We start from the raw sequence: 21,369 nt of genomic DNA on the forward strand, positions 1-21,369 counted from the left end.
GCACACAAAACACATACACAACCTTCTAGAACAACCTTAGGGATTGTCTTGTTGCCCATCAGGTGTGCAAGCATCATGTGCTGTCTGTCCCACCGGCTCGTTTCACCTGTTTGTGCGTTTGTCTGCTTCAGTGTGGCTGTTTTCCTTCATCATGATATGTGGTGTGCTGCAGTGTTCTGCATGTGCTCGTACTGCAGGTGGGTTTGTTCTGCCTGGCGCTGCAGCCTGTTACGTCTGCTTCCATCGACTTTTATTTGGCTGTTTATTGGGTTTGGGTACACGTTGCTGTCTGTTTGTTAATACATTTTCTTTTAATTGCCTTAAAAACCTCTGACCAGGGACAGCAGATGGAAATGAGCTTCTCTGGCTTACTGTGTGCAGCAATATGTGGTAGGATTGGACTTGTGTACTCCTTTACACTGTTTGGTTGGATGTCTACACAATGTTTAGTTAGTTTGAGTAATTAATGCTCTTCTATTTTTCCATATTGTCAATTGTGTTATTGCTTTACCCTTTATGCTGCGATCCTGAAAAAGCGTCCCCTTGCAGGATAAATGATAAAAATAACTGAGTTTAGCGCTCTTCAGGGATTCTGCAGCCTCTTCTTTAGGCAGCACACTTTGTTTTAGACCAGTGCGCCGCAAAACTTTTTCAGTCCCAACCCGCTTTGAGGAAGCAAAATGTCAAATATGAACAATAATAAAAACATGACAATCTCTTTCAAGTAAACCAGATTCCTCCATCAGAAAAAAAGCAAATAAAATCTACAGTCATATTGTCATATCAGTGGAAATAAAGATCCATCTGTGCAAAAAATAACAGATGTATAGTTTGTTGTTGCTATAATTCACCTGTTTTGCAGTGAGAATCTTTTTAAGATCTGTAAAAACAAAACCGGGTTAAAAGACTTTGACACTGCATATCTTTGAAAGAACCATAATGTGAGACTGAAACGAAACACGTTCTATCAGTAGTGCAGCTGCCCCACATGCAGAAACACCGCAACCCACTAGAGAGTCGAGCCCAGTTTGAGAAAAACTGGTTTGGGAATGAACCAGTCGCCAGTAGAAGGCAATGGGGCTCGGCCCCCCAAAAATATGAAAATTTGTGTTTCTAAAATATGTACCCGGTGATACTCTGAGAAAAAAAACTGCTTTTCCTACACCTTAAACAGACTCAGCCTGGGGCAACATTGGTTTTGCCCCGAGCCTTCACGTTCTCCTTCTGGTATTGACAGGCGGATCCCATTCTGGAGGAAGTGAAGGAGCAGACCAGACGACTGATATCATACTGAATAATACTTATTCATATTTTATTTGACACAAATAAGATTTTCGAAGTGTTATTTACTACTTTGTCATGTTAAATATTCAACTGCAAAGTATGTATTTTTGATACTTGTTTTGCATTAAATCAACTTTGGATGTTTGCTGTAGAACGTTTTCCACCAGCCGTCACCAGAAAGAACAAAGGTTAAGTCCAGATTTTCACAGATTGAGACGGACGTCCGTTAACCATCTGTAAACAAGAGAGAGAGCGACATGGAGAAATACATTAAATATGTAAGTAATTCTTAGACACTAGTTTCATTAAAGATTACAACCAAAGCACAACCAAAAAATAATAGAATATAGATGTAAATATATGAAAAATAAAATAACTATTATTAAGTGTTAAATAAACAATGATGACACCAATGCAAAAAATAATACAATTGCAAAAAGATTTGATGTGAGGTGGACCAGAACCGCTGCAGGACTAAAATGGATTCTCTTAAAAAAATGGAGCATGATACTGAGAGAGGGAAGGTTTGTAGGTGAAACAGTGAAACTCTGAACTCCCCGGGGCCAAACCAGCCTCCCATTCACCAGGAGGAATGAATGGAGGGACATTCCTCTCCTCTACCTGTTTTCTTAGCTGATTTATTGACATAACCCCCCCCCAAGCATGGGGGCGGGCTAATTGTCAGCTCCTCCTTCTCAACAGACAGCCCGCCAATGAAACAAGTCCCCCCCCCCCCCCTCCTCCCGTCTCACCTGCCTGCAGAGCGCCGCATGAAGCAACAGCAGCCCAGTGACTGACACCAGTTGGCCAGCGAGCTACACCCGAGTCCAGCAGCAGACACTGTGAGTAGTGAACCCTCTGGTTTTTATGGTTAAATGTTCATCTCAAAGACTCTGTGTTTACTGGACATTATCAGCTTGAGTCTTATCGAGGAATTACATGTTTATTCCACCTTTCCAAGACCCTTTAGAGAACATCAGGACCATGGCTCCAGTAGTGATGGTGGGCGCGCTGGGTTGGCTTTCATCCCCAGAGGTGGGCATCGTCTCCCTCGTTGTCTTCGTCATCCTTAGCGTCGCTCTCCTCGCCCTCTGCGCCCAGTGTCACAGGTGAGGACAAACGTGTTTAAAGTACTCTAGTGTACCATGGAGCATGAACAAGTAAGAACAGTGTCACCCAGGGTGTGAGTATTGTTAACCGACAAGGCTTCTGTTGCGCCGGATGATTCGTTTTTTTCTCCCCGGACGTAAAATGGCCTTAATTGCTATTCATCACTCAAGCAGCAAAGGACCAAAGACTCGTCAGACTCGATGTTTGATTCTTTTATGAAGGGCGTTGTCTGTTTGAAGAGGAGGAAGCAAAGACGGCAGCTACTGACATCATCTCTTTTGAGGGAGTTGTGGCCAAAAGGGCTGGGCACGGCTAATAGGGAGCTGCTGTTCTCAATGAGATCTTTGTGTGATTGCACGCCCATCACGCAGGTTGTCAAGCCAAACATAGCGATGACACAGTGGTAGGAGGCGAGGTGAAACTGCAACCTTATCTCCTGAACATTCCACTGCTGATTTGTCACCTAGATTAATGAACCGACGTCACAGTGATGGACAGAAGTCATTACTGTCAACGTACAATTCAAGGAGGAAAGCACACGTATGCGTTGATTGGGTTCAGACCTTCGTGGTTGCATACACGTGGTACTTGGTGTGCTTTGGCTTTGTGAACGTAATACTGGGATGCCTCAGGTTATTCACAGAGCACCAGGACAAAGGCTGGGACAGTCTTGGTTGGCTTTCATCCCCAGAGCAGGGAAGCATCTCAGAGCAATACAAGCCATAAGGGGACCGTGGTCTAACTTGAGATCTCACAACTTGAAGTGCTGGAAGCTTTTCTTTTTACAGGAAGTGCGCAAAATATACATTTCAGTCATTTCAATGGGACCAAATCAGGAAAAAAAATCAAGTCAAAATGAGTCTGGCCAAAGCTGGTTTGAGCTCAGCCACAATGCTGCACTAGTTTGTTGAATTGGGAAGCAGGAGAGCGCTGAAGCAGCTGACTGTCGGCACAAAGACGAGCTGTACCTAGAGCAGGGGGCTGAAACCCGATGGCCTGGTGAACCAGGACCATGTTATGGACACAAACCTATAAAGAGCCGCAGAGAAACCCGGAGTGTTTGAAAGGTCTACAGCCATAAATCAAATCCACACACCTGCATAGAACTGTGTGGACCTTTGTCCCCTGTCCCACGGATGTGGCACATCCTCTTAACACTCTCATTTCATCCTTTGTTATCCACAGGAACAGTGCCGACGCATACGACGTGAATATGGGCACAATGGTAACTGCTCCTCATCTCCCTCTCTGTTCATATCCTCCTGTCACTTCTGTCATTTCTGTGATGTCCCCTTCAACCCTCAATACCTCTATGTCGAACCTGTCGCAGTTCAGTTGTAGACTAAAGTGAATGATAGTCAGAAGGAGGACAGCAGATCCTGTAGCCCGTATGGCTTCTTCAGCTTCATACCATGCCAACTAATGGAAATAGATTAGGGCATCAGTTAAACAGTGCATTTATGTGTAACATTAGAAAGCCTTTTTAATCAAGCAGGTCAGACTATATTCCAGTGAACGTAGCCACCACTGATAGCTTCAAAGGTTGCTTAATCTAGCTGATAAATCATCAACAGGACGTCCCTATGAGCCTCCATCGAAAGCCACTCCACCCAAATGATTAACATGAACTCAAACAAGCAAAGGGCAGGTAGCCTGACTCCCACGACAGGATGCTTACAGTCCTGCAACAGCCAGAGAAAACAGATGTTTTTCCGTCACTGTATTTATTGACTCAGGGAAAACTAAAAGAAGTACCATAAATGCTCATGCTGAGGATTACGCTGCCTTTTAGTGTGTGTGTGTGTGTGTGTGTGTGTGTGTGTGTGTGTGTGTGTGTGTGTGTGTGTGTGTGTGTGTGTGTGTGTGTGTGTGTGTGTGTGTGGTTGGAGTCAAGCCCGGTAAAACTAATTAGACCAGACACATCTGATGAGTCACCACAAACCGAATGAAAGTTATCTAAAAGTCTCTCTGATGTACAATCACAGGAGCGGCAGGAGGAAAGTGCACTTAGCTTTAAGGACCTCCCTTTGACAGTTTGATTTGCATAACCACACATAACGCATAAAGCAAGCTGCTCAACGCCCCAAACTTACTGTTAGACGCTTGTTTCTAGTCAATGTGCTATGATGCTAACCTGCAGCTCCATATTTACCATCACAGTCATACTGTACCTAACTACGTCCCTCTTGTCCTTGAACCTTTTATTTATCTGCTTGACAGCCTAAAGCAGCGAAGGCACCCAAAGGGACCTCCGGTACAAAGAAAGGAGGAGCCGGTGAGTTCTACGTACATGAAAAACTAAATGTTGAACCAAACAATAAGCCGCCACTAACATTTATCATCATTGACGGTTTCAGACCCCGGGGTGGCAGAAGACTCAACATGGAGGAACTATAAAAACATGCCTCCCAGCACTTTAGACAGAGAGAGAAACATGAGGACCTAACGAGCCAGTGACCGTCCTGAACACACACACACACACACACACACACACACACCACAGAACATCACATGGCACAGAACACACTTTTTTTCACAAAAGGACGGATGGAAGGAAAAAGGAGATCAAGACCTCGTCTTCAACACATCACTCCTCTGGATACATTCTTCAAGGAAGAGCCTCTGTTTTGAGTCTCATATTCACAGAATCTGAATTCTGATATTTTCTTCAAAAGACTTCACCATTTCTCCGTATTCTACCTTTTATTATTTTGTCATCTTGGAAATAACTTCTTTTGGTTGAGTGAGTCCACAAGCTCTAAAATTCTCAAATAGCCGTGGGGCGTTCACTGGTTAGTTCTATATTTTGGGAAATATGATATAATATTATAATAGTTATTTTAGAATATTGATACATATGATTCCGTTTTATATGAAGCCACAGCTGGGAAACAGTACCGGCGTGATCTTCACAACAAACGGACATGATTGTTGATTCAGTCATATAACAGTTGGAGGAAGGAGGGTCTGCAGCTGAGTGGTGTTTGGCCTCCCAGCACGCTCCCCTCTGCAGCGACCGGCTGATGGGCGGGGACCCGCATGGACCCGCATGGAGCCGCATGGAGCTGCATGGAGCTGCGGGCGCGGCAGCGTGCTGGGAAGCCTGGGGCTGATTTGGCATTGTTTGTCTGCACACATTACAATGACACAGAGCTGTTTGAAAATGGGCAACGCCTTCCTTTAAGCAGGTCGGATGGGTCTAATAACTGATGTCTGATACTGGAGGGAAATCAATGGAAACCACGGGCCGGGGCGGGCAAATGAAACCATGCCCAAAGTCTGTACTGCTCGCCCATGGGGTTGGTAATCTCTGGGGTGTTGATGAGTTTAAATTTCCCTCCTTCAAATGAAAGGAATAACTTTAAGTTCTTTTGGATTCCTCTCATTTCTGTTCCTGTGAGTCTGTGCTGTATTCATTCTTTCAGTGTAAATGGGTTGGACTGCGTGCCAAAGAGACATTCTCCCAGTTGGAGGTGGGAGTGGCACATGGGCATTCAAAGTGAGAAAACATCAAAGTGGAGCTGACGTTCTTGTTCTACCAGTTTGTCATGAGATGCACTGGGTGTCAAGCTACTGTCCTACCCTAACAGTCCCAATAAAGCATGCCCAAGTGAGCTTCTGATGTCGGCCATTCCTTTCTCCACGTCATTTATGTATTGGTTTATTTGATAAGGGGCCGTGCACATTGATAAAAGCATTGTTGTAAATGTGCCAGAGTTAGCCAAAAGGCTATTTTTCATCTATAGTCTCAAGAATGGTCATGGTGGGATGAGCAGGGTGAGTTTGTTTCAGGTGTGTCTCCAGGTGTGATCGAACCACTCCAACACAGCGCTGGTGAATTCTGCCTTCAAAGTCAACGTACATTAACTATAATTGCTTCTTTTGTCATTTAGATTTAATTGTGTTGACAAATACTTAAACCTGACAACATTACATCATCTGCTATTTTTGCCTTGACAACGCCGACATTTAATTTTTTCCACTGTGAATGATGAAATAACGGATGACTTTGCTATTGTGAGAATTACAGAAAGACATCAATTGCATTTCTATTAAAGTAGCTGCTATACCTATAAAGTCCACTGAGTGAGCGCATGCGTTAAGGCTGGTGCATGCGTCTGCGTCTTTACGCGCAGTTGGGTCAACGGACTCGTTTCATTTCATGGTTCTTAAGCCTAGTTTATGCTTCCGTGTTTTCAGAGAAACACAAGGACATACAGACGCAAGAGCCCCTTGCTGCCTTATCTCCCTCCTCTTGCCTTCTTGCGTGTGTCGACCAATTTTTCTAGACGTCAAAACTACGCGAGCTCACACAGCCCGCAAGGCTGGGATTGGTCTGCCTCCAATTCATGGACGCAGATCTCCGAAAACGTCGAGGGGTGTAAAAATTTGTGGAGGACAATACGGGGCAAACATGTTGTCGAAGACGACCTCGAGAGTGACGTCTTTGTGTGTGGAAGTCGTTGGTTTGTTTATTTATCTATCGGAAACTTTTTAGCCCTGTGCGTTGTCACTGCTGCTTTTTATCGCCTTTTTTTGCGGACACGTTTGTCCCGTATTTTCCTCCAAAACTTTGTACACCCTTCAACGTTTATAGAGATCTCCCTCCATGAATTGGATGCCATCTGCCCGTCCTTATAGTCAATGACGGGTTGTATCAGTGGTCATATTTACAGTAAAAAATCTTTGTTTTAAAAATGATGGAATTATGCTGTGAAATTGAAGGATGTAGTTAGCAGACAAATCACAGCCTTTGACGGTAGTCCAGAAAAATTGGTTGTTGCTGTGAGATGTACAGTATGTCACAATTTGTGTTTTTATTTTTATTCTTTCCTTTTCACTTTTCCTTCTAGCTGTATACTGTATGTCTCTCAGTCAGCAGGTGTTTTGACAATGCAGGACATAACGCTCTGACCATATAAGGCACACAAGGGAACTTATATAAATCCCTATCTGACACAATACTCCTTTGCACAGGATGGCACAGGGGGGGGGGGGGGGGGGCACCTGGGCATCTTGGACAATAGCCGTTTGAGACCAGAACCAGCTCAAACTAGTCTTCAAGGACGTGAGGAGATTGTTAAAAGCGCCAGAGTTGGACAACAGGCAGACTCTTGGTTGGATCACTTTGTGATACGTGTGTAGTCTCCAGGTGCACCTGCGGGAATTGTTCGTGTATCTTTTTCTCTTCTAAATAAATGTTAACTTTTCAACTTGACGTGCCGGATTCTTCTCATCAACCAACTCGGGGGGGATTGAAAATCCCAACAACACACGCAAGAACGCAAAAGGGGGAGATAAGGCGCTCTTGCGTCTGCGTGTCCTTGCGTTTCTCTGAAAACTTGGGAAAACTTGAAATCGTCATGACTTTGATTAGACCTTGTCGACAACTGCGTTACTCCAGGCAACAGCGCTGACTGTGTTCCCCCTGATGACCGTCTTGATTCCGAAATTAACATCGAGGCTGACTTTATTGTGATGTTAATTCTTTAATTTGTCCAACATTAATGTGTAAATATGTGCTAGCTCTAGTGTGAGAATCCCATCAAGAACAGCTGTACTGTGTGCTAGCATGCTAACATGCTAAAGCACTAGGTATTACCTTCTAGCATCAGCATGCAACCTCATGGATATCCTGCTGTGGTATTTCCATGAGCAAAAGTTGCATGTAGAACCTGCTGCCTTGTATCTCCCTGGTTTGGCTTTTGTGATGAGTTAAAACAGTGATTGGCCGGAGAAGAATCATGCATGACACCCTGAACAAACACGCCATTTTCTAACTTGGTAAATGCTCTTTTCTAGTATAACATCATTCACCCATTCATACACGAATGACAGGACTTACCATACACAGTGGCACCTGCCCATCAGTAACTAACATTCACACACTGTAGTCACAGCTACAGGAGCAATGCTGGGGTTAAGTGTCTTGCCGAAGGACACATCACCATGCAGGGTAGCCCGGCCTGGGATCAAACCACCAAAAACCCTCCGATTGGAAGACGGCCACCCTCCCCGCTCACCCACAGTCGCCCTAAGCTAAGAAAACTAAGAAGTTATTGTTGGAATGCATTGATGCATTCCAAGTGTTGTTCTTCGAATCTTTAATCAACTTATAATTGTTGGAATGCATTGATGCATTCCACAAATTGTTTTTTTTTCAAATCTTACTCAACTTATTATTCTATTTCTTCCACCGCACCTTTCAACTGATTCACACTTTGAGCTATTTCAGCTTTTCCAATCTTTCAGCTAGAGACACCATTTAAACTTTAAAATGTTGACACAAGTCTTAACAACAATTAAGAATTTTACAACAATTTTAATAAAAAACAGCTTGCTTTATCTATTCTACTTTTTTCATAATCACTAATTATGTTTAATTAGTTTTTCAGTCCTCTTCTGAGTTTTACATGTGTTTCTATGTACAGAGCTAGAGGGAAGCTTTGCAATGTTCCGGAAATCTAGAGGGAGAGCAAAGTCAGAATCCGGTAAATAAAATGGCACTTTTGCCCTTACGGACACAATATTCACTTTACAGGCTTCATTTTTGGATCAAAACGATGCCATGCTTGTGCTGGTCGGACTCATATGAGTATGGAATCCCAAAGTTATTTACTTTTGTCCTGAGGAGCCAGAGAGTGAGACAAAGTCTGTCTCAAGCCCCATAGGATCCAATACAAACCTGCCGACATATTTTTAATAAAAAACAGAGGGTACACGTTTTGTAAAAATGCTAGTTGAGCAGTTTTGTGTCTCTCAAAATCACATAATTTTTTTTGGCTACCCCGTATAGTTTTGCTCCAGGGGACTGGTTTGAGGTGTGGACTCCCTGCCCTGTAGGCAGCTGGTCCGTTGTCATGGATACTCCACCCTGTCAGTTTGTCAGTTGGTCTCAGCCAGCTGAACCATAACAGCTGATTAGTGGAGTCACATGACACAGCTATGCTTTCTTTCAACCACAGTTCGTATGGTCAGGAAAATAGTTCGCGACGTGGTTTTGTGAACGCAACCTAAGTGAAAAGTTCGATGGCCATAAAAACAGTAGCTCAGGAGTCATCCACTGTGCAGGGACGTGTAGGTTTAACCGTGGTTAGCTAACGGTACATATGGACGTGCGTGTCATGAGTTGGGACGGAGACCCGGGACGAGCAGACCGTAAGTAAAGTGGAGGCAGGACGGTTAGATATTTCAAACATGGGAGAGTACCATTAACGAGCCGTGCTAACGAAAGCAGACATCAGTGAGCCGCTGCTAGCGAAGCCACTACAGGAACCCCATCAGAGGGCGACTGCTAGCGAAATACACGCCGAGCAACACGTCTCTCTTCGGCCACCGCCTCCGTACGAGACACCGGCATTTTCCGGCAGCTTTGTGTGCCGTCGCTATGGCGATGGCTATGTTGCGAGTAGGCGACATTCTTTCCAAATAAAGAAATCTTTTCAAACTGTACTTCTAAATCATTTCAAACTGCACTTCTAAACCAACATTTGTACCTGTTCAAATCGCTACACCTAATGATAAATGAATGTGTGATGTGTTCATCAGTCAGTCCGTCTCACCAGTCAGCACACTGACGAAGGCATACAGGCCCGCTGTGGATGAAGTACTGTGTCTGGCTCCGGGCTCAGATTGGGACTAGGATTGGGTTGCAGCCTCTCCCTATGTGACCCTAAACGCCCCCCCCCCTGACTGGATGTCTGGTGGAGAGGATTGCAGACAGCCGGCACTAATCCGGTCTCTCCAACACACACAAACACACACACACACACACACACACACACATTGGAAAAACATGCAAATTGTGTCGGATCTCCATGCAGGCATTTTATCATGTGATGTTGGGGGTCGACATGTATGACGTGGTCTCAGCAGTTTCATTAGTAGTGAGCATTTTAAAATGGATTAAGTGTGTATGGTGCCCAAAAGGATTTTATTGCTCGTCTGCATGTTTTTGTGTTGTGTATATGTTGTGTACACATAAACACACAACACATAATACAAATATACGGCCACATCAGATTTGTAGCTAGTAGCTACATTACGCTGGATGGATTCCTCAGTATATCACACTATATCATTTTTATATTGTCCCTTCCAGCCACTTAATTTATGACATTGTCATAGTTTGTGTTTATTTGATCCATTTGGTATTATGTCTGTATAGGATATCATATGCTGCATATTTGCTAAAAGATAAAAGAGAAATGGTTTGGGAAAGTAAAAAAAAAACATTTAATACAGATTCATGTCATTTTGCACAATCTTTATTAAGGACTTCCATACAGCTCATGGGATTGAGGTGGACACACACATGAAGTGAGGTTCGGACAGAGGATGCTGCTGCCGCTGCTCTGGTAACCCCTCACCTACATCATCCTTTTGTGCACGCTTTGCCCAGCTGCCACAGCGCCGGCATTGGTTCGTCAACCGGACACACGTAGGCGCGGATCCAACGGACCAACCCCCTTTTTCCCTCGAACCACACACACACACACGCACACACCCCCGGACAGACTGGAGAGCCGGTGAGCGGCGGGACAACCACCCGAACAGCAACGAGCGGCACCGAGGTACGAGCCACGGAAACGCAGTGCGTTGCGTTGCGTTGTTTTTGTGCGCTGCAGCGAAGCGACTCAGAAGTGTTTTCCTTCAGCCGGAAGGGGAGCGGGGGGGGGGGGGGGGGGGGGCTGCATGATCTCAATCTGCGTCGCTGGGAGGAGATCGGTGTGGCGATGGATGAATAAACTGATTTATATTCCAGTTATATTCATAACACCGACACACAACGCAGGCTGCAAGTGTTTGGGAAAGTGCGAATGACGTCATTCGTGCAACTTGCAGCGCATTCGCTGTAACCCGCGTCACGATGTAATGTTTTTAATTTTGTAATATTTAAATGCGTGTAAGCTTTTACTATACTCCCATTAATGTATACCATTTGCCTCCACTGAATCACTGGGAGGGGGCGTTATGTTCGTGCGTGTTTGTGTTATTGTGGCGTATTCATCGGTCCTCTCGGGTCTCCTCCTCCTGTTGCATGATCCGTCGTGCTGAGTTTTATTTCTTTTCTTTGCGTTTAAAGTGCGGTCATCCTCAGCAGTGCCCCCCCCCCCCCCCCCCCGGCTCAACGCCCCCCCCGCGGAACTCGTGTCCGCACACGTTGTCAGAAAGGAGGTGTGTGCCTGAAACGCAGAGCGCAGCCAATCAGCGACGTTTCCCCCTCCCACACTGTGGCGCTTGTTTACTACCAAGGGTCGACGCTGATTGGTGTAAATAATGCGGGGGGGTGGGGGTTGGGCTCTGCGTTCAGGTGCACAAAACGAAATGGGAGAGATGAGTTTTCTCGGTGAAAATACAGCTGGACCGTGGGAGACAACGTGCAGGATGGACATGAAGCACTGTGGGAGGACTAGTTCAGTTACTTCACCGTCTGTCCTCATGTCTGGTGTGTTGTCATGGAGTTTAATTATAGAAATACTATCACTATGTGTAAAGAATCAAATAAAAATGATTATCATGGTCTTCATTATCATGGTTCGCTTATGATCATCACGTCGACCTTTACATCTGCATTATTCCCACGCGCCCTGAATGCAGCATTACCCCATTCTACCTCTATGGATGTCAGGTCGCAAAATAAATACGTGTTCAGTGGCCACAAAACCACAGCACCTCCCCAGCTCACAGGTCCGTGTTCACTTCAAAGTCTTCAGATCAGCAGATGCATTCATCAGAGAAGGCCTCACATTTACCTTTTGGTGCTGCGGTTCACTCTGAGCAGCTTCTTCTCGTGGGGAAATAACCTTTAAGGTTCCCGGCTTAATGCTTTTAGAGGAAAGGTGTTCGCATATGATAATGAAGGACAATATCAAGTTGACTTTAACACACAGGTTAAAATTGCCATTTTTACAGTTGAAAAACACAGGTCTGAATTGAAGATGCTATTGAGTTGCATTGTGGGAAAGTGTAGGATTTGCAGCCAGGGATCCAGTAAGATCGCCTTGACCTCTGCTGAGCAGACCTTTTCAAATCTATCCCTGGCCCTGTAATAAGCAGTTGACTGCACACGCATGCCATTAGTGTGGAAACATCTGACCATGCAGTAACCTGTCATGGACCGATTCTAATCTAGTGTTGTATCTGGTGTCTCGTCCGCAGGGAGGTGTGAGACAGTGCAGATCCCCCTCATTTTGGGCAGCTATGGGACCTGAGGACAGAGCCAGACCAGGCCCGGGCGGGACGGCAGTCCACCCTGTGGGAGCGCAGGCCCGCTTCTTGCCACCGGCGTCTGGAGGCAGCGACGAGGGGCCCGACGCCCAGCAGACCCTGGTGAGTGGACGGAGGGGGGGCCGAGACAGACTACCAAAAACCTCTCTCTATTTAATCCTTTACATGTAAGTATAGCCGTCACCAGGAGGAGGCGGAACCTTTCCGTAAGGGATAGACAAAGGAAAATGGATGATCCTTTCCTCCTCACGCCATGCGCCGCCGGGTCGGAGGCTGCTGTCTGCGGCCACGGCGCCACAGACAGAAAGTGTTCCTCAAGCGTTGTTGTTCATTGTCATCAGATGAGCGTCTACCTGTGTCATCAGTGTGGGGCTGAACTGGGAAGGGCTTCATTTCCTTTCCTCTTTCCAAAGGTGTGCACCCCGAGGTGCGTGCAGGCGGAGAGGGGGTCCGCGGACAGCCGGCATCACAAGGACACAACATCAATCCAGCTGCAGGAGAGGGAGGCCGCTTCCTCGCGTACGGCGGCACCCACAATGCACAGGTGGGCGACCCAGCAGGCCCGGTACTGGTGAGGGATATAGGTGGCGCTGTGTGTCACATAAAAGAGTTTAAAGGAGACTGTTCTTTGTGTGCTGCGTCCAGCTTCCGCAGCCCAGAGTCGGTGGAGATGGACGAGATCATGGCGGCCATGGTTCTGACCAGTCTGTCCTGCAGCCCCGTGGTCCAGAGCCCCCCGCCGAACGATCCCAGACCAGGTCTGTGTCTCCTCATTGCACTTTTTATAAAGCCTCTTTTTAAGGGCTTCATTAGAGGTAAATATAACATATTTTGTCCCTTTCTTTGAGCAAGGTACTTGTTTAAATGTTCATCCGGCTTATTGCATTTGTAATATAGTATCCAATGGTGAACAAAGGGTGTTAACTGGAGATTCTGCTCAATTTTGACATTTTCATTCAAATGCACTTTTAATTTTTTTTAATATTACTGCTTCGTCAATTTGTATAAGTCACCTAATCCCACCAGAGGTTACTGTGATAGACCGGGGAGCATTGATGGTGATAGCTAGAATTCATTGTAAGCGAGTTAGTTATCGTGTAGGAATATAAACTGAAAATCTTTGTATCAACAAGAATAATTGTTTGTGAAAATCGCTGCTGTGGCTCCAATAGGCAAGATCAATAAATGAATATGCAGTACTGATATAGCAGCTACTGTACCTGATTAAAGTACACAAATAGTTTACTTTGGCGAGGTGAAAAGGAAGATAGCGTGGAACAGAGTATTCAGGCGACAGCTGGTGTCTCCTGTGGAGTGTCCAGAGAGCGTCTCCAATACACACCTACTGCTTCAGTCCCAACGGGGGTCTCTGACATCCAGAGTGTGTTTCCACTGGAACCACGTCTGATTGTTTGCCTGCTCTCCAGCCGGCTCCTCTTCCACCGCCGACATGGAGTGTGGCGGCGGCGAGCTCTCCGACAGCGGCAGCAGCGGCTACTGGAGCTGGGACCACGGCAACGTAAGTCCCGCCCCCTCGCCATCCGTCACAGAGATGGACAGCAGCCCGGATGAAGGCCTGCAAATGGATCTGGAGCAGGGGGAGGAGGTCCATGCCAAAAAGCCCAAGGTACCCATACTGGGCAGAGCCTGGAACCAGTAAAGTCACTTGGTGCCCTGGGCCTGGGCTTCACCTGTGTTCTCCCTGTCTGTCTCAGAGCTCTTTCAGAGGGATGTATAAGTGTCTGTGGCCCAGCTGTGGCAAGGTGCTCACGTCTTCAGTTGGAATAAAGAGACACATACGTGTGCTGCATCTGGGGTGAGTTGCACTATATGATCCGTTGTGTTCTCATAAAGTATGAACAACACTGTTGTTAGTTGCAGAAAGAGTTGAAACATTCAGTGAAGGTACCGACCCAGAAACTTACACTTTTTATCCTCCGCCGGTCCGTCCCTCCACCCGCCACACACAGCAGTGGGTCGGATCAGTCCCAGAGAGAAGAGGACTTCTACTACACCAGGATCTCCTGTGAGGCCGAGGACTTCAGCTCCGCTCTGGCTCCGCTTCTGGCTCCGGCTCCGGCTCCGGTTCTGGCTCCTGCTCCTGCTCCTGCTCCGGCTCCTTCCCAGCAAGCTCCGTGCCAAGCCTCGTCCTCCCATCTGAGCTGGGCCTCCCGCGGTTCCCCTCCTCCCTCTGGCCTGCAGATCCCCCCAGCTCACAGGCCCAGGTCCAACTCCAGCTCCGAGGCCGGCAAGAACCGGGCCATTCCGCTCAGCCAGTCGGCCCCCAGCAGCTTCTGGCAGATCCACTCGGAGCACCTCTATCAGGTGGGTGCAGCCGTGGTCTCTGAGGAGTTTTGGCCTTCTGACAGTGATTTCTGTCGAGTTCTGGTGTGAAAAGTGGGAGATTAAAAAGTTATTTTCGGCCAATAAGACCTCATGATGGATCTGGATCATTTGGCAAAGACACTATTCCTAAAAAAGTTCAGGAAAGAAATTGAAATATATAAAAAATATTGATTGTAAGATTGTATGGAAACACACAAATTAAAACTATGGTGTTTAATAAGAACATTTAGTGTTTCTTACATTTCAATAAAGAAGAAGCTTGAAGAGCTTACCAGGCTCCGTCCAAAGGTGACAAAAGCCATCTCCCAGTTCACTCCTGTTTTTGTCCAAATGCAACATATTAATCTGAGCTTTAGAGGCGCCGGTGGGTGGATGCAGTTTCAAGAATTTGTAAAGAAAAAACTGTTATATTTGTGCATTACTTTCACGGATGTTTCCGGATTATCCTCTGGCAAACAGCACAGCTTCCTCCCAGACCACAGCTGGTAGATGTTACCTTTGCTTTTCATCTGACGGATTAGAAGCTCAATCAGACGAAAATAACCTCATTTGAATGGGCTTTTCCTCAACGTTTTGTTTATGTCTAATTGCTGTTTTGCACGCTGAAATTTGCAAGGAGATGGTCTAGTGGTTAGGATTCGGCACTCTATCTAACACAAGAGCTCACTTTGAGTTTGGGCACACCGTTCCTGTTTGAACTAGGCTCCCAACATCCCTCATTTCAATAAATAATGATTTACTTCCCAGAGTTCTCTCTAAGCGCACAATGTTTTGTGGGTGGCCAAAAAGAGACAGCCTGGCTTCTGTTATCTTGAATTATTAAACGTCATGCAGGGATGCAGTGTGTTTGTGCTGCGGAACATCGTGAAGAACCAAACACATGTGTGTGGACTCCTTCTTTCTGCTGCTAAAACACCAACAACGTTGTCTTTCATAGGTCCTTCCCTAACGCACCCCCCCATTGTCCCCTCCTGCAAATACCCCCTCTACCGGGCCAATGAGCTCCAGCTTGGTTCATGCATCACAAAGCAGCACATTTGGCTGGTGACCTGCATTTACCCCGTGCTGCCGACTCTGTAAATGGATGCTTTGTGGCAGTGAGACAGTAAACCGTCTCCCCCGAGGACGACGGCCTCTCAGCAGCCTGTAATGTTCAGAAAGACAGTACATGAAACCTCCCAATGGGATTCTGTACAGCGGTTTGGACTGACTCCACTTGCTGACATTTGGAATACGTTTCAATATGAGAGATGTAAGCCTTTTTTTCTTTAATTTCCTCAGGGGTAAAGGAATGTAGAGGTTAGGGTCCAGTGTGGGTTGAATTGCAGGTCATTGCTTCTAATGGAGCAGCGCTTGTGTTATCATGGGTGTCGTGTCTGCTGCTGGAGGCTCGTGGCTTGAAATGCTTGACCACGATGTCATTTGTTTCTGGTCCAGGCCCCCGTGTAGCTCCCCTGGATACTCCTAACATCAGATCTGCTTGTGCGACCATTAGTGAAACAAACAGATGTTCTGGAGTTAGTGACAGTGGTTGCACGGGAAGGAGGAATAGGACCGTTGTTCCAGCGACTAGGTAGAAAATCCTTGAATTGATTTGTCAAAATTTAGCAATAAGAACTAATTGGGTAAGTGAGGACAGGTGAGGGGAGACTAGAGCAGGATCAACCAGGGGCCCGTGAAACTGACCAGACTCATCCAGGGAGGTGTTCTGCACAGAACCCTTTAATGATGTAAAATGTTCATTGTGAACTCATCTAGATCCTTTTATGTTTTAAGGGTTCCAGCTTGAATCCGTTCAGGGTATTTATCGAGAAACGTTTTGTATTCAAAGGGGTTTGATTGTGGGCGTTCTCTTAGAAAAATAAAAACATGCCTTAAATGATCCTTATAGAACTATTTCCTCCAAAAGGGGTTCTTTGGAGGAAAAGAGTCATTAAAGGAACCATTACTCTCACTAGGATCCCTTCAAACCCTATTTTATTCCAAAAAGTGTTGTGCTGGAGCAAATGATTCCAGGTAGAACTCGACCCAGCACAAAGAAAGCCCATCTTTCAGAACCCGTCCTGCTCAGGTGAATCATGTGTCGTCACTTGTGTTCTACTTCATCCAGGCCTGTAGCCCCGTCCAGGTATCTGAGGCCTTCAGAAGCCCCGGCTGCCAGGGTTGGACCCCTTCCACCTCCATCTCTGGCCACAGTAACACTCCGGTGGGTCTTCTCTCCAGTTCTGTCTTCACATGTGTTGGTGTACCTGCCTGATCTTAAGAACATGACCAAGAACCCTTAAGCAGCATCCCTCAAGCATTTCACAGAGAAATACAATGGCCACATTGTCGGCCTCTGTCATGACTTATTCCTCATTTTGGTGGTTGTGTGTCTCTTCAGGTGGTAAAACCTCGGTGTCGGTCCGTCAGCGTTGGGGAACAGTGGCTCCAACAGAACAGGCTGCAACCAATAAGTGTGTCTCCTTTGCGCACTCACTGCTCCTTCAGGTGAGGCCTTGTTCCTGTTCCATGCCATGACTGTTTTTAATACCGGGCTGTAATTGGTTCATTATCTGGCGAGAGCAATGTGCTGTGATGAAAGCGCTGTTTGATTTAATTTACCGGCAAGCTTGTTAGCTAGCTCCCTTCACTAATCTCAGAATGCTCAGACGCCACACTGGTGACAGAAAATGAGCTGAACAAAGATGTCTCTCATCGGGTAATGGCAGTCCTTTCCAGTACAGTAGTTTTCCTTTACAGTAGTACTAGCCAATGACGGCATAGTAGCACTAGCTAACGACGGCACAGTAGTACTAGCCAACGACAGCACAGTAGTTACTAGCTAACGACGGCACAGTAGTACTAGCTAACGACAGCACAGTAGTTACTAGCTAACGACGGCACAGCAGTACTAGCCAATGACAGCATAGTAGCACTAGCCAACCACAGCACACTAGCACTAGCTAATGACAGAACAGTAGCACTAGCCAATGACGGCATAGTAGTACTAGCCAATGACAGCACAGTAGCACTAGCCAATGACGGCATAGTAGTACTAGCCAATGACAGCAACGTAGTACTAGTAGTAGTACATATTGATTGTTTAAAGTAACCTACAGTATTTTGCTGTAGTGCATAACAGCATTAAAGGTTTTCATCATATTTTTTAAAATTGACATGAAAGAGCTCAATGTAACTCTTAATACTTCAGAACAAGAGATTTTGCTGCAAAATGTAAGTCTTTGTATTAAAAGGTTTCCTTATATTTTGAACATTGAGTGTAAATAAATCAAAGAGGTTTCTGCCCTCACAGCCTTCTGCTTCCTTCTGTTTTCATTCCCCTCTCTTCCTCTGTCCTTTTATTGCCGCCTGCCTGCTGTCTGTACAAATCACATTGCCCTGACACGGCCAGATAGATGAAATTGATTCAATCTCGTTCTTATTGTTATTAATTTGTTATTTTCCGTCTGCCTCCTGTTCTTTTAGCTCCCATACAGAACCCTCTCCTTTCCCCTTTCTTATCATTCCTCATCCATATGATTTGTGTCTCCCCATCTGCAGAAAGGGTCGCGGCGAGGCCAAAAAGTGCCGCAAGGTGTACGGAGTGGAGCGCAAGGACCAGTGGTGCACCGCCTGTCGCTGGAAAAAGGCCTGCCAGCGCTTCCCCGACTAAAGACTGTGATGGAGAAAGAGACAGGACAAGTGGATGGATGGATGGATGGATGGATGGATGAGTGAGAGAAAAAGAGACTATTATCAAAAAGAGGATATAAATCCGGGCCCGAGAGCCATCAAGAAAAACCACACTTCTGTTTTTTTTACTTTCAGGCTACATCCACTCTAACACGTTTTCATTATAAACGCCTGGTCACGTTTATGTCCACGCTAATCTGACCATATCAAAATGCTTTAGGACAGGAAATGAAAAGTCTTCATTTCAGTAAATATGTTGTAGCCAACTTGTTTCTGTACAGGGCTTGTACAGCAATGCAGTATTTCATGAATATGAGATCATTACAATCCCTCCTTGTTGTTGCGGGGAGAGTTCATGGCTCTTCCGCAGGTTACACCTCCAGTCTAGTTATATCTCTGGCTCGGACTTGTTGTCTTTTTGATTTTTACTTTTGGTTTGTACGCCCACTGGTGTTTCAGAGCAGAAGGCCCCGCGTAGAATATATCACCTCCACAGATACTCACAAAGGTCTCGCTGCCGTGTGGAGTTCTGTTCATTCATCTCCTTCACTCCATTTCTGTAATATGTACAGCGCCACTCCTCAGAAGTACACCTGCTTTAGCTGTACTTATTTCCCCTCCTCAAAGCACAAACACTACAATTCAGTACTGTATTCCTGGTTTCATCATTTTCAAACATAGGCTAACAGATCCGGGTTGTGAAAAAATAGAATGGTGCCAGTACCGGGCCAAACTAAGGCCTGCACCCGACCCCTTTCCTGGAGAAAAAGAATCATTCAGTTCAATTCATCCAATCCAAGCTGTGCCTCAATTCAGTGGGCTGCATCCTCATGAGGACTCAGTCTTCTGGTCTACCTTCGGCCGGGTCCTCCTTCCTGCTTGGGTCATCAGCTTCACCTCCATAGCTCCCGTTGCCTAGCAACCTGCAGCGTTTGACAGTAAAAGCCTATAAACCCGAAAAAACGTATAAAGTACAGATAGAGAAGAAATCTTTTTATTTTTTCATTTTATTCAAGAACATATGCTTCACCAGATGCGTGATATATTTCAATAACGTTCGAGGGATTTTAAGTTCAATTAATATTGGTACTTTTAGCTAAAAGTAATATTGCAATCTTAAGGCAGAGGAAATCAATCAAAACAGTCAACTAAATCCACAACAGCAAACACATTTATTAACTCGTAAGCACAGACATTTTATTTTCTTCTTACATATTCAAGCTAATTTAACTGTAACTTAAGATATTACAGAATATGTCCAAGCTAGAGTAGCTGAATGTCCCCACACACATGGTTCTCCTTCAGCTCCATAAAACATAACTAAATGTAAAGTTTATAATCACACATTAATCCAACAGGAGCAAAGCTAGTTCAGTTTCTTTGTTTATTTATTCTGTAACATTACTGACTTAGAAAGTGATATTTCAGGTTCATAATATGATGTATAAACTATATATAGACACCCCTGCTCTACAGTGTGGAAGTTAAGGCATTAACTTTTCAATAAGAAATACAGTGAATTCTATTACTCAACGTTACAATTTAAAAGTGAAGTCTTCCCTGCTGTTGGCTCACCTGCCTCCGCTCTGAATAAATTAAATCCTCGTCAGCCCGTACTGCTGGTAGACCAGATGTGTCCTCCACACCGGCTCCTGGAGGGCTGCGTCCCTCGGCCACGTTCAAGGATCCCACGGAACACCATGGTTGAGACGGCCAAGGGACGAATGCGTCCTTAAGGATGCAGCCTAGCCGGATTGAGACACACCCGAGGTCATTGGTGTCACCTAGTGGTGAGATTGCAGATTGAAACTGATTGAAACTGCATAAACGGCTTACTTAAAGGAAACAAAAACACATTTTTCAGGCAATTGTACATTGTATAAAACTGGGTCCTAGCTAAGAAATCTCTGGTCTCCCTTTTGTTCTTCAAACCACTGAGTAGACGATCGGCTTCCTGTTTACACTCAAACGCCCAGCGAAGGTGACGGTTCCTGTGACAGGTGTTTACAGCCGTGTTGTATGGTTGGAGGTCACTTCTAGAAACGGTGCTAAAACGCTTGCGTCCACAGAGGTGTTGGAGTGGATGTAGCCTCTTTCCTAAAGAAATGCAAAAGGACTTTTCTGTATCTTTGTAACTTGATCCTGAACTCTGAAGTCTGCGATGGTGCTAACTGTTGTCTGACTCTGGTCATGTGATGTGCTAAGCCTACAATACTCTCCTACTTTATCCAAAGGTTCATATTACTACCCTGTAGCTCCACTGTATTAGACAGCTACTTGGCTGTTGTCTGTATACCAATACTCTCTTCCAGTGGTTACACAGTGGTCATGATGTTCATTCGATTTTGTGCTTTGACTTACGTACAAGTATTTAAACCTTCTTTTTTTTATCGTCTCGTTCCGCCTGTGTATTGGGCATAGTTTTTTTTTTTTATTATTCATGTTTTTTGGCACTTTGTTGGACTATAAACTCACAAGAATAAGCTACATTTGGTTTGACTCAACCAAGTTACTGTTTCCTTCCTGCCCCTCTGTTGGCATACAACCAGTGTTAATGGTTTTTCAGCTATGGAGTCATGGCAGCGGGACTAGTATTTGGGAAATGAGTAATAGCAATAAAATCATTTAAAAAAAAGGAAATATATTGTCAAACACAAATTAAACAGCACTGAAGATTTGAAAAGTGATTGGTAGTTGTTTTTTCTTCGGCACGACAGTCCACAA

At 45.4% G+C, this 21,369-nt stretch overlaps 1 protein-coding gene across 2 annotated transcripts; it reads left to right on the plus strand.

The window, feature by feature from the left end:
* Positions 1-10,704: 10,704 nt before the first annotated feature.
* On the plus strand, positions 10,705-21,305 carry znf395b (zinc finger protein 395b). 2 transcript variants are annotated; one of them, XM_037449613.2, is made up of 10 exons: positions 10,705-10,967; positions 12,556-12,726; positions 13,038-13,168; positions 13,270-13,382; positions 14,052-14,251; positions 14,340-14,440; positions 14,598-14,949; positions 17,081-17,176; positions 17,354-17,460; positions 18,514-21,305. In XM_037449613.2, the coding sequence occupies exons 2-10, from the start codon at positions 12,598-12,600 to the stop codon at positions 18,623-18,625; spliced, it is 1,341 nt and encodes a 446-aa protein (XP_037305510.2). In that variant the 5' UTR covers positions 10,705-10,967; positions 12,556-12,597; the 3' UTR covers positions 18,626-21,305. The 2 variants fall into 2 exon arrangements, with proteins under 2 accessions (XP_037305510.2, XP_037305509.2); XM_037449612.2 differs by having other exon boundaries at positions 10,707-10,967; positions 14,595-14,949.
* The last annotated feature ends 64 nt before the right edge of the window (positions 21,306-21,369 follow it).

The sequence above is a fragment of the Pungitius pungitius genome, chromosome 20 (genome assembly GCF_949316345.1).
Source record: "Pungitius pungitius chromosome 20, fPunPun2.1, whole genome shotgun sequence".
Lineage (NCBI taxonomy): Eukaryota > Metazoa > Chordata > Actinopteri > Perciformes > Gasterosteidae > Pungitius > Pungitius pungitius.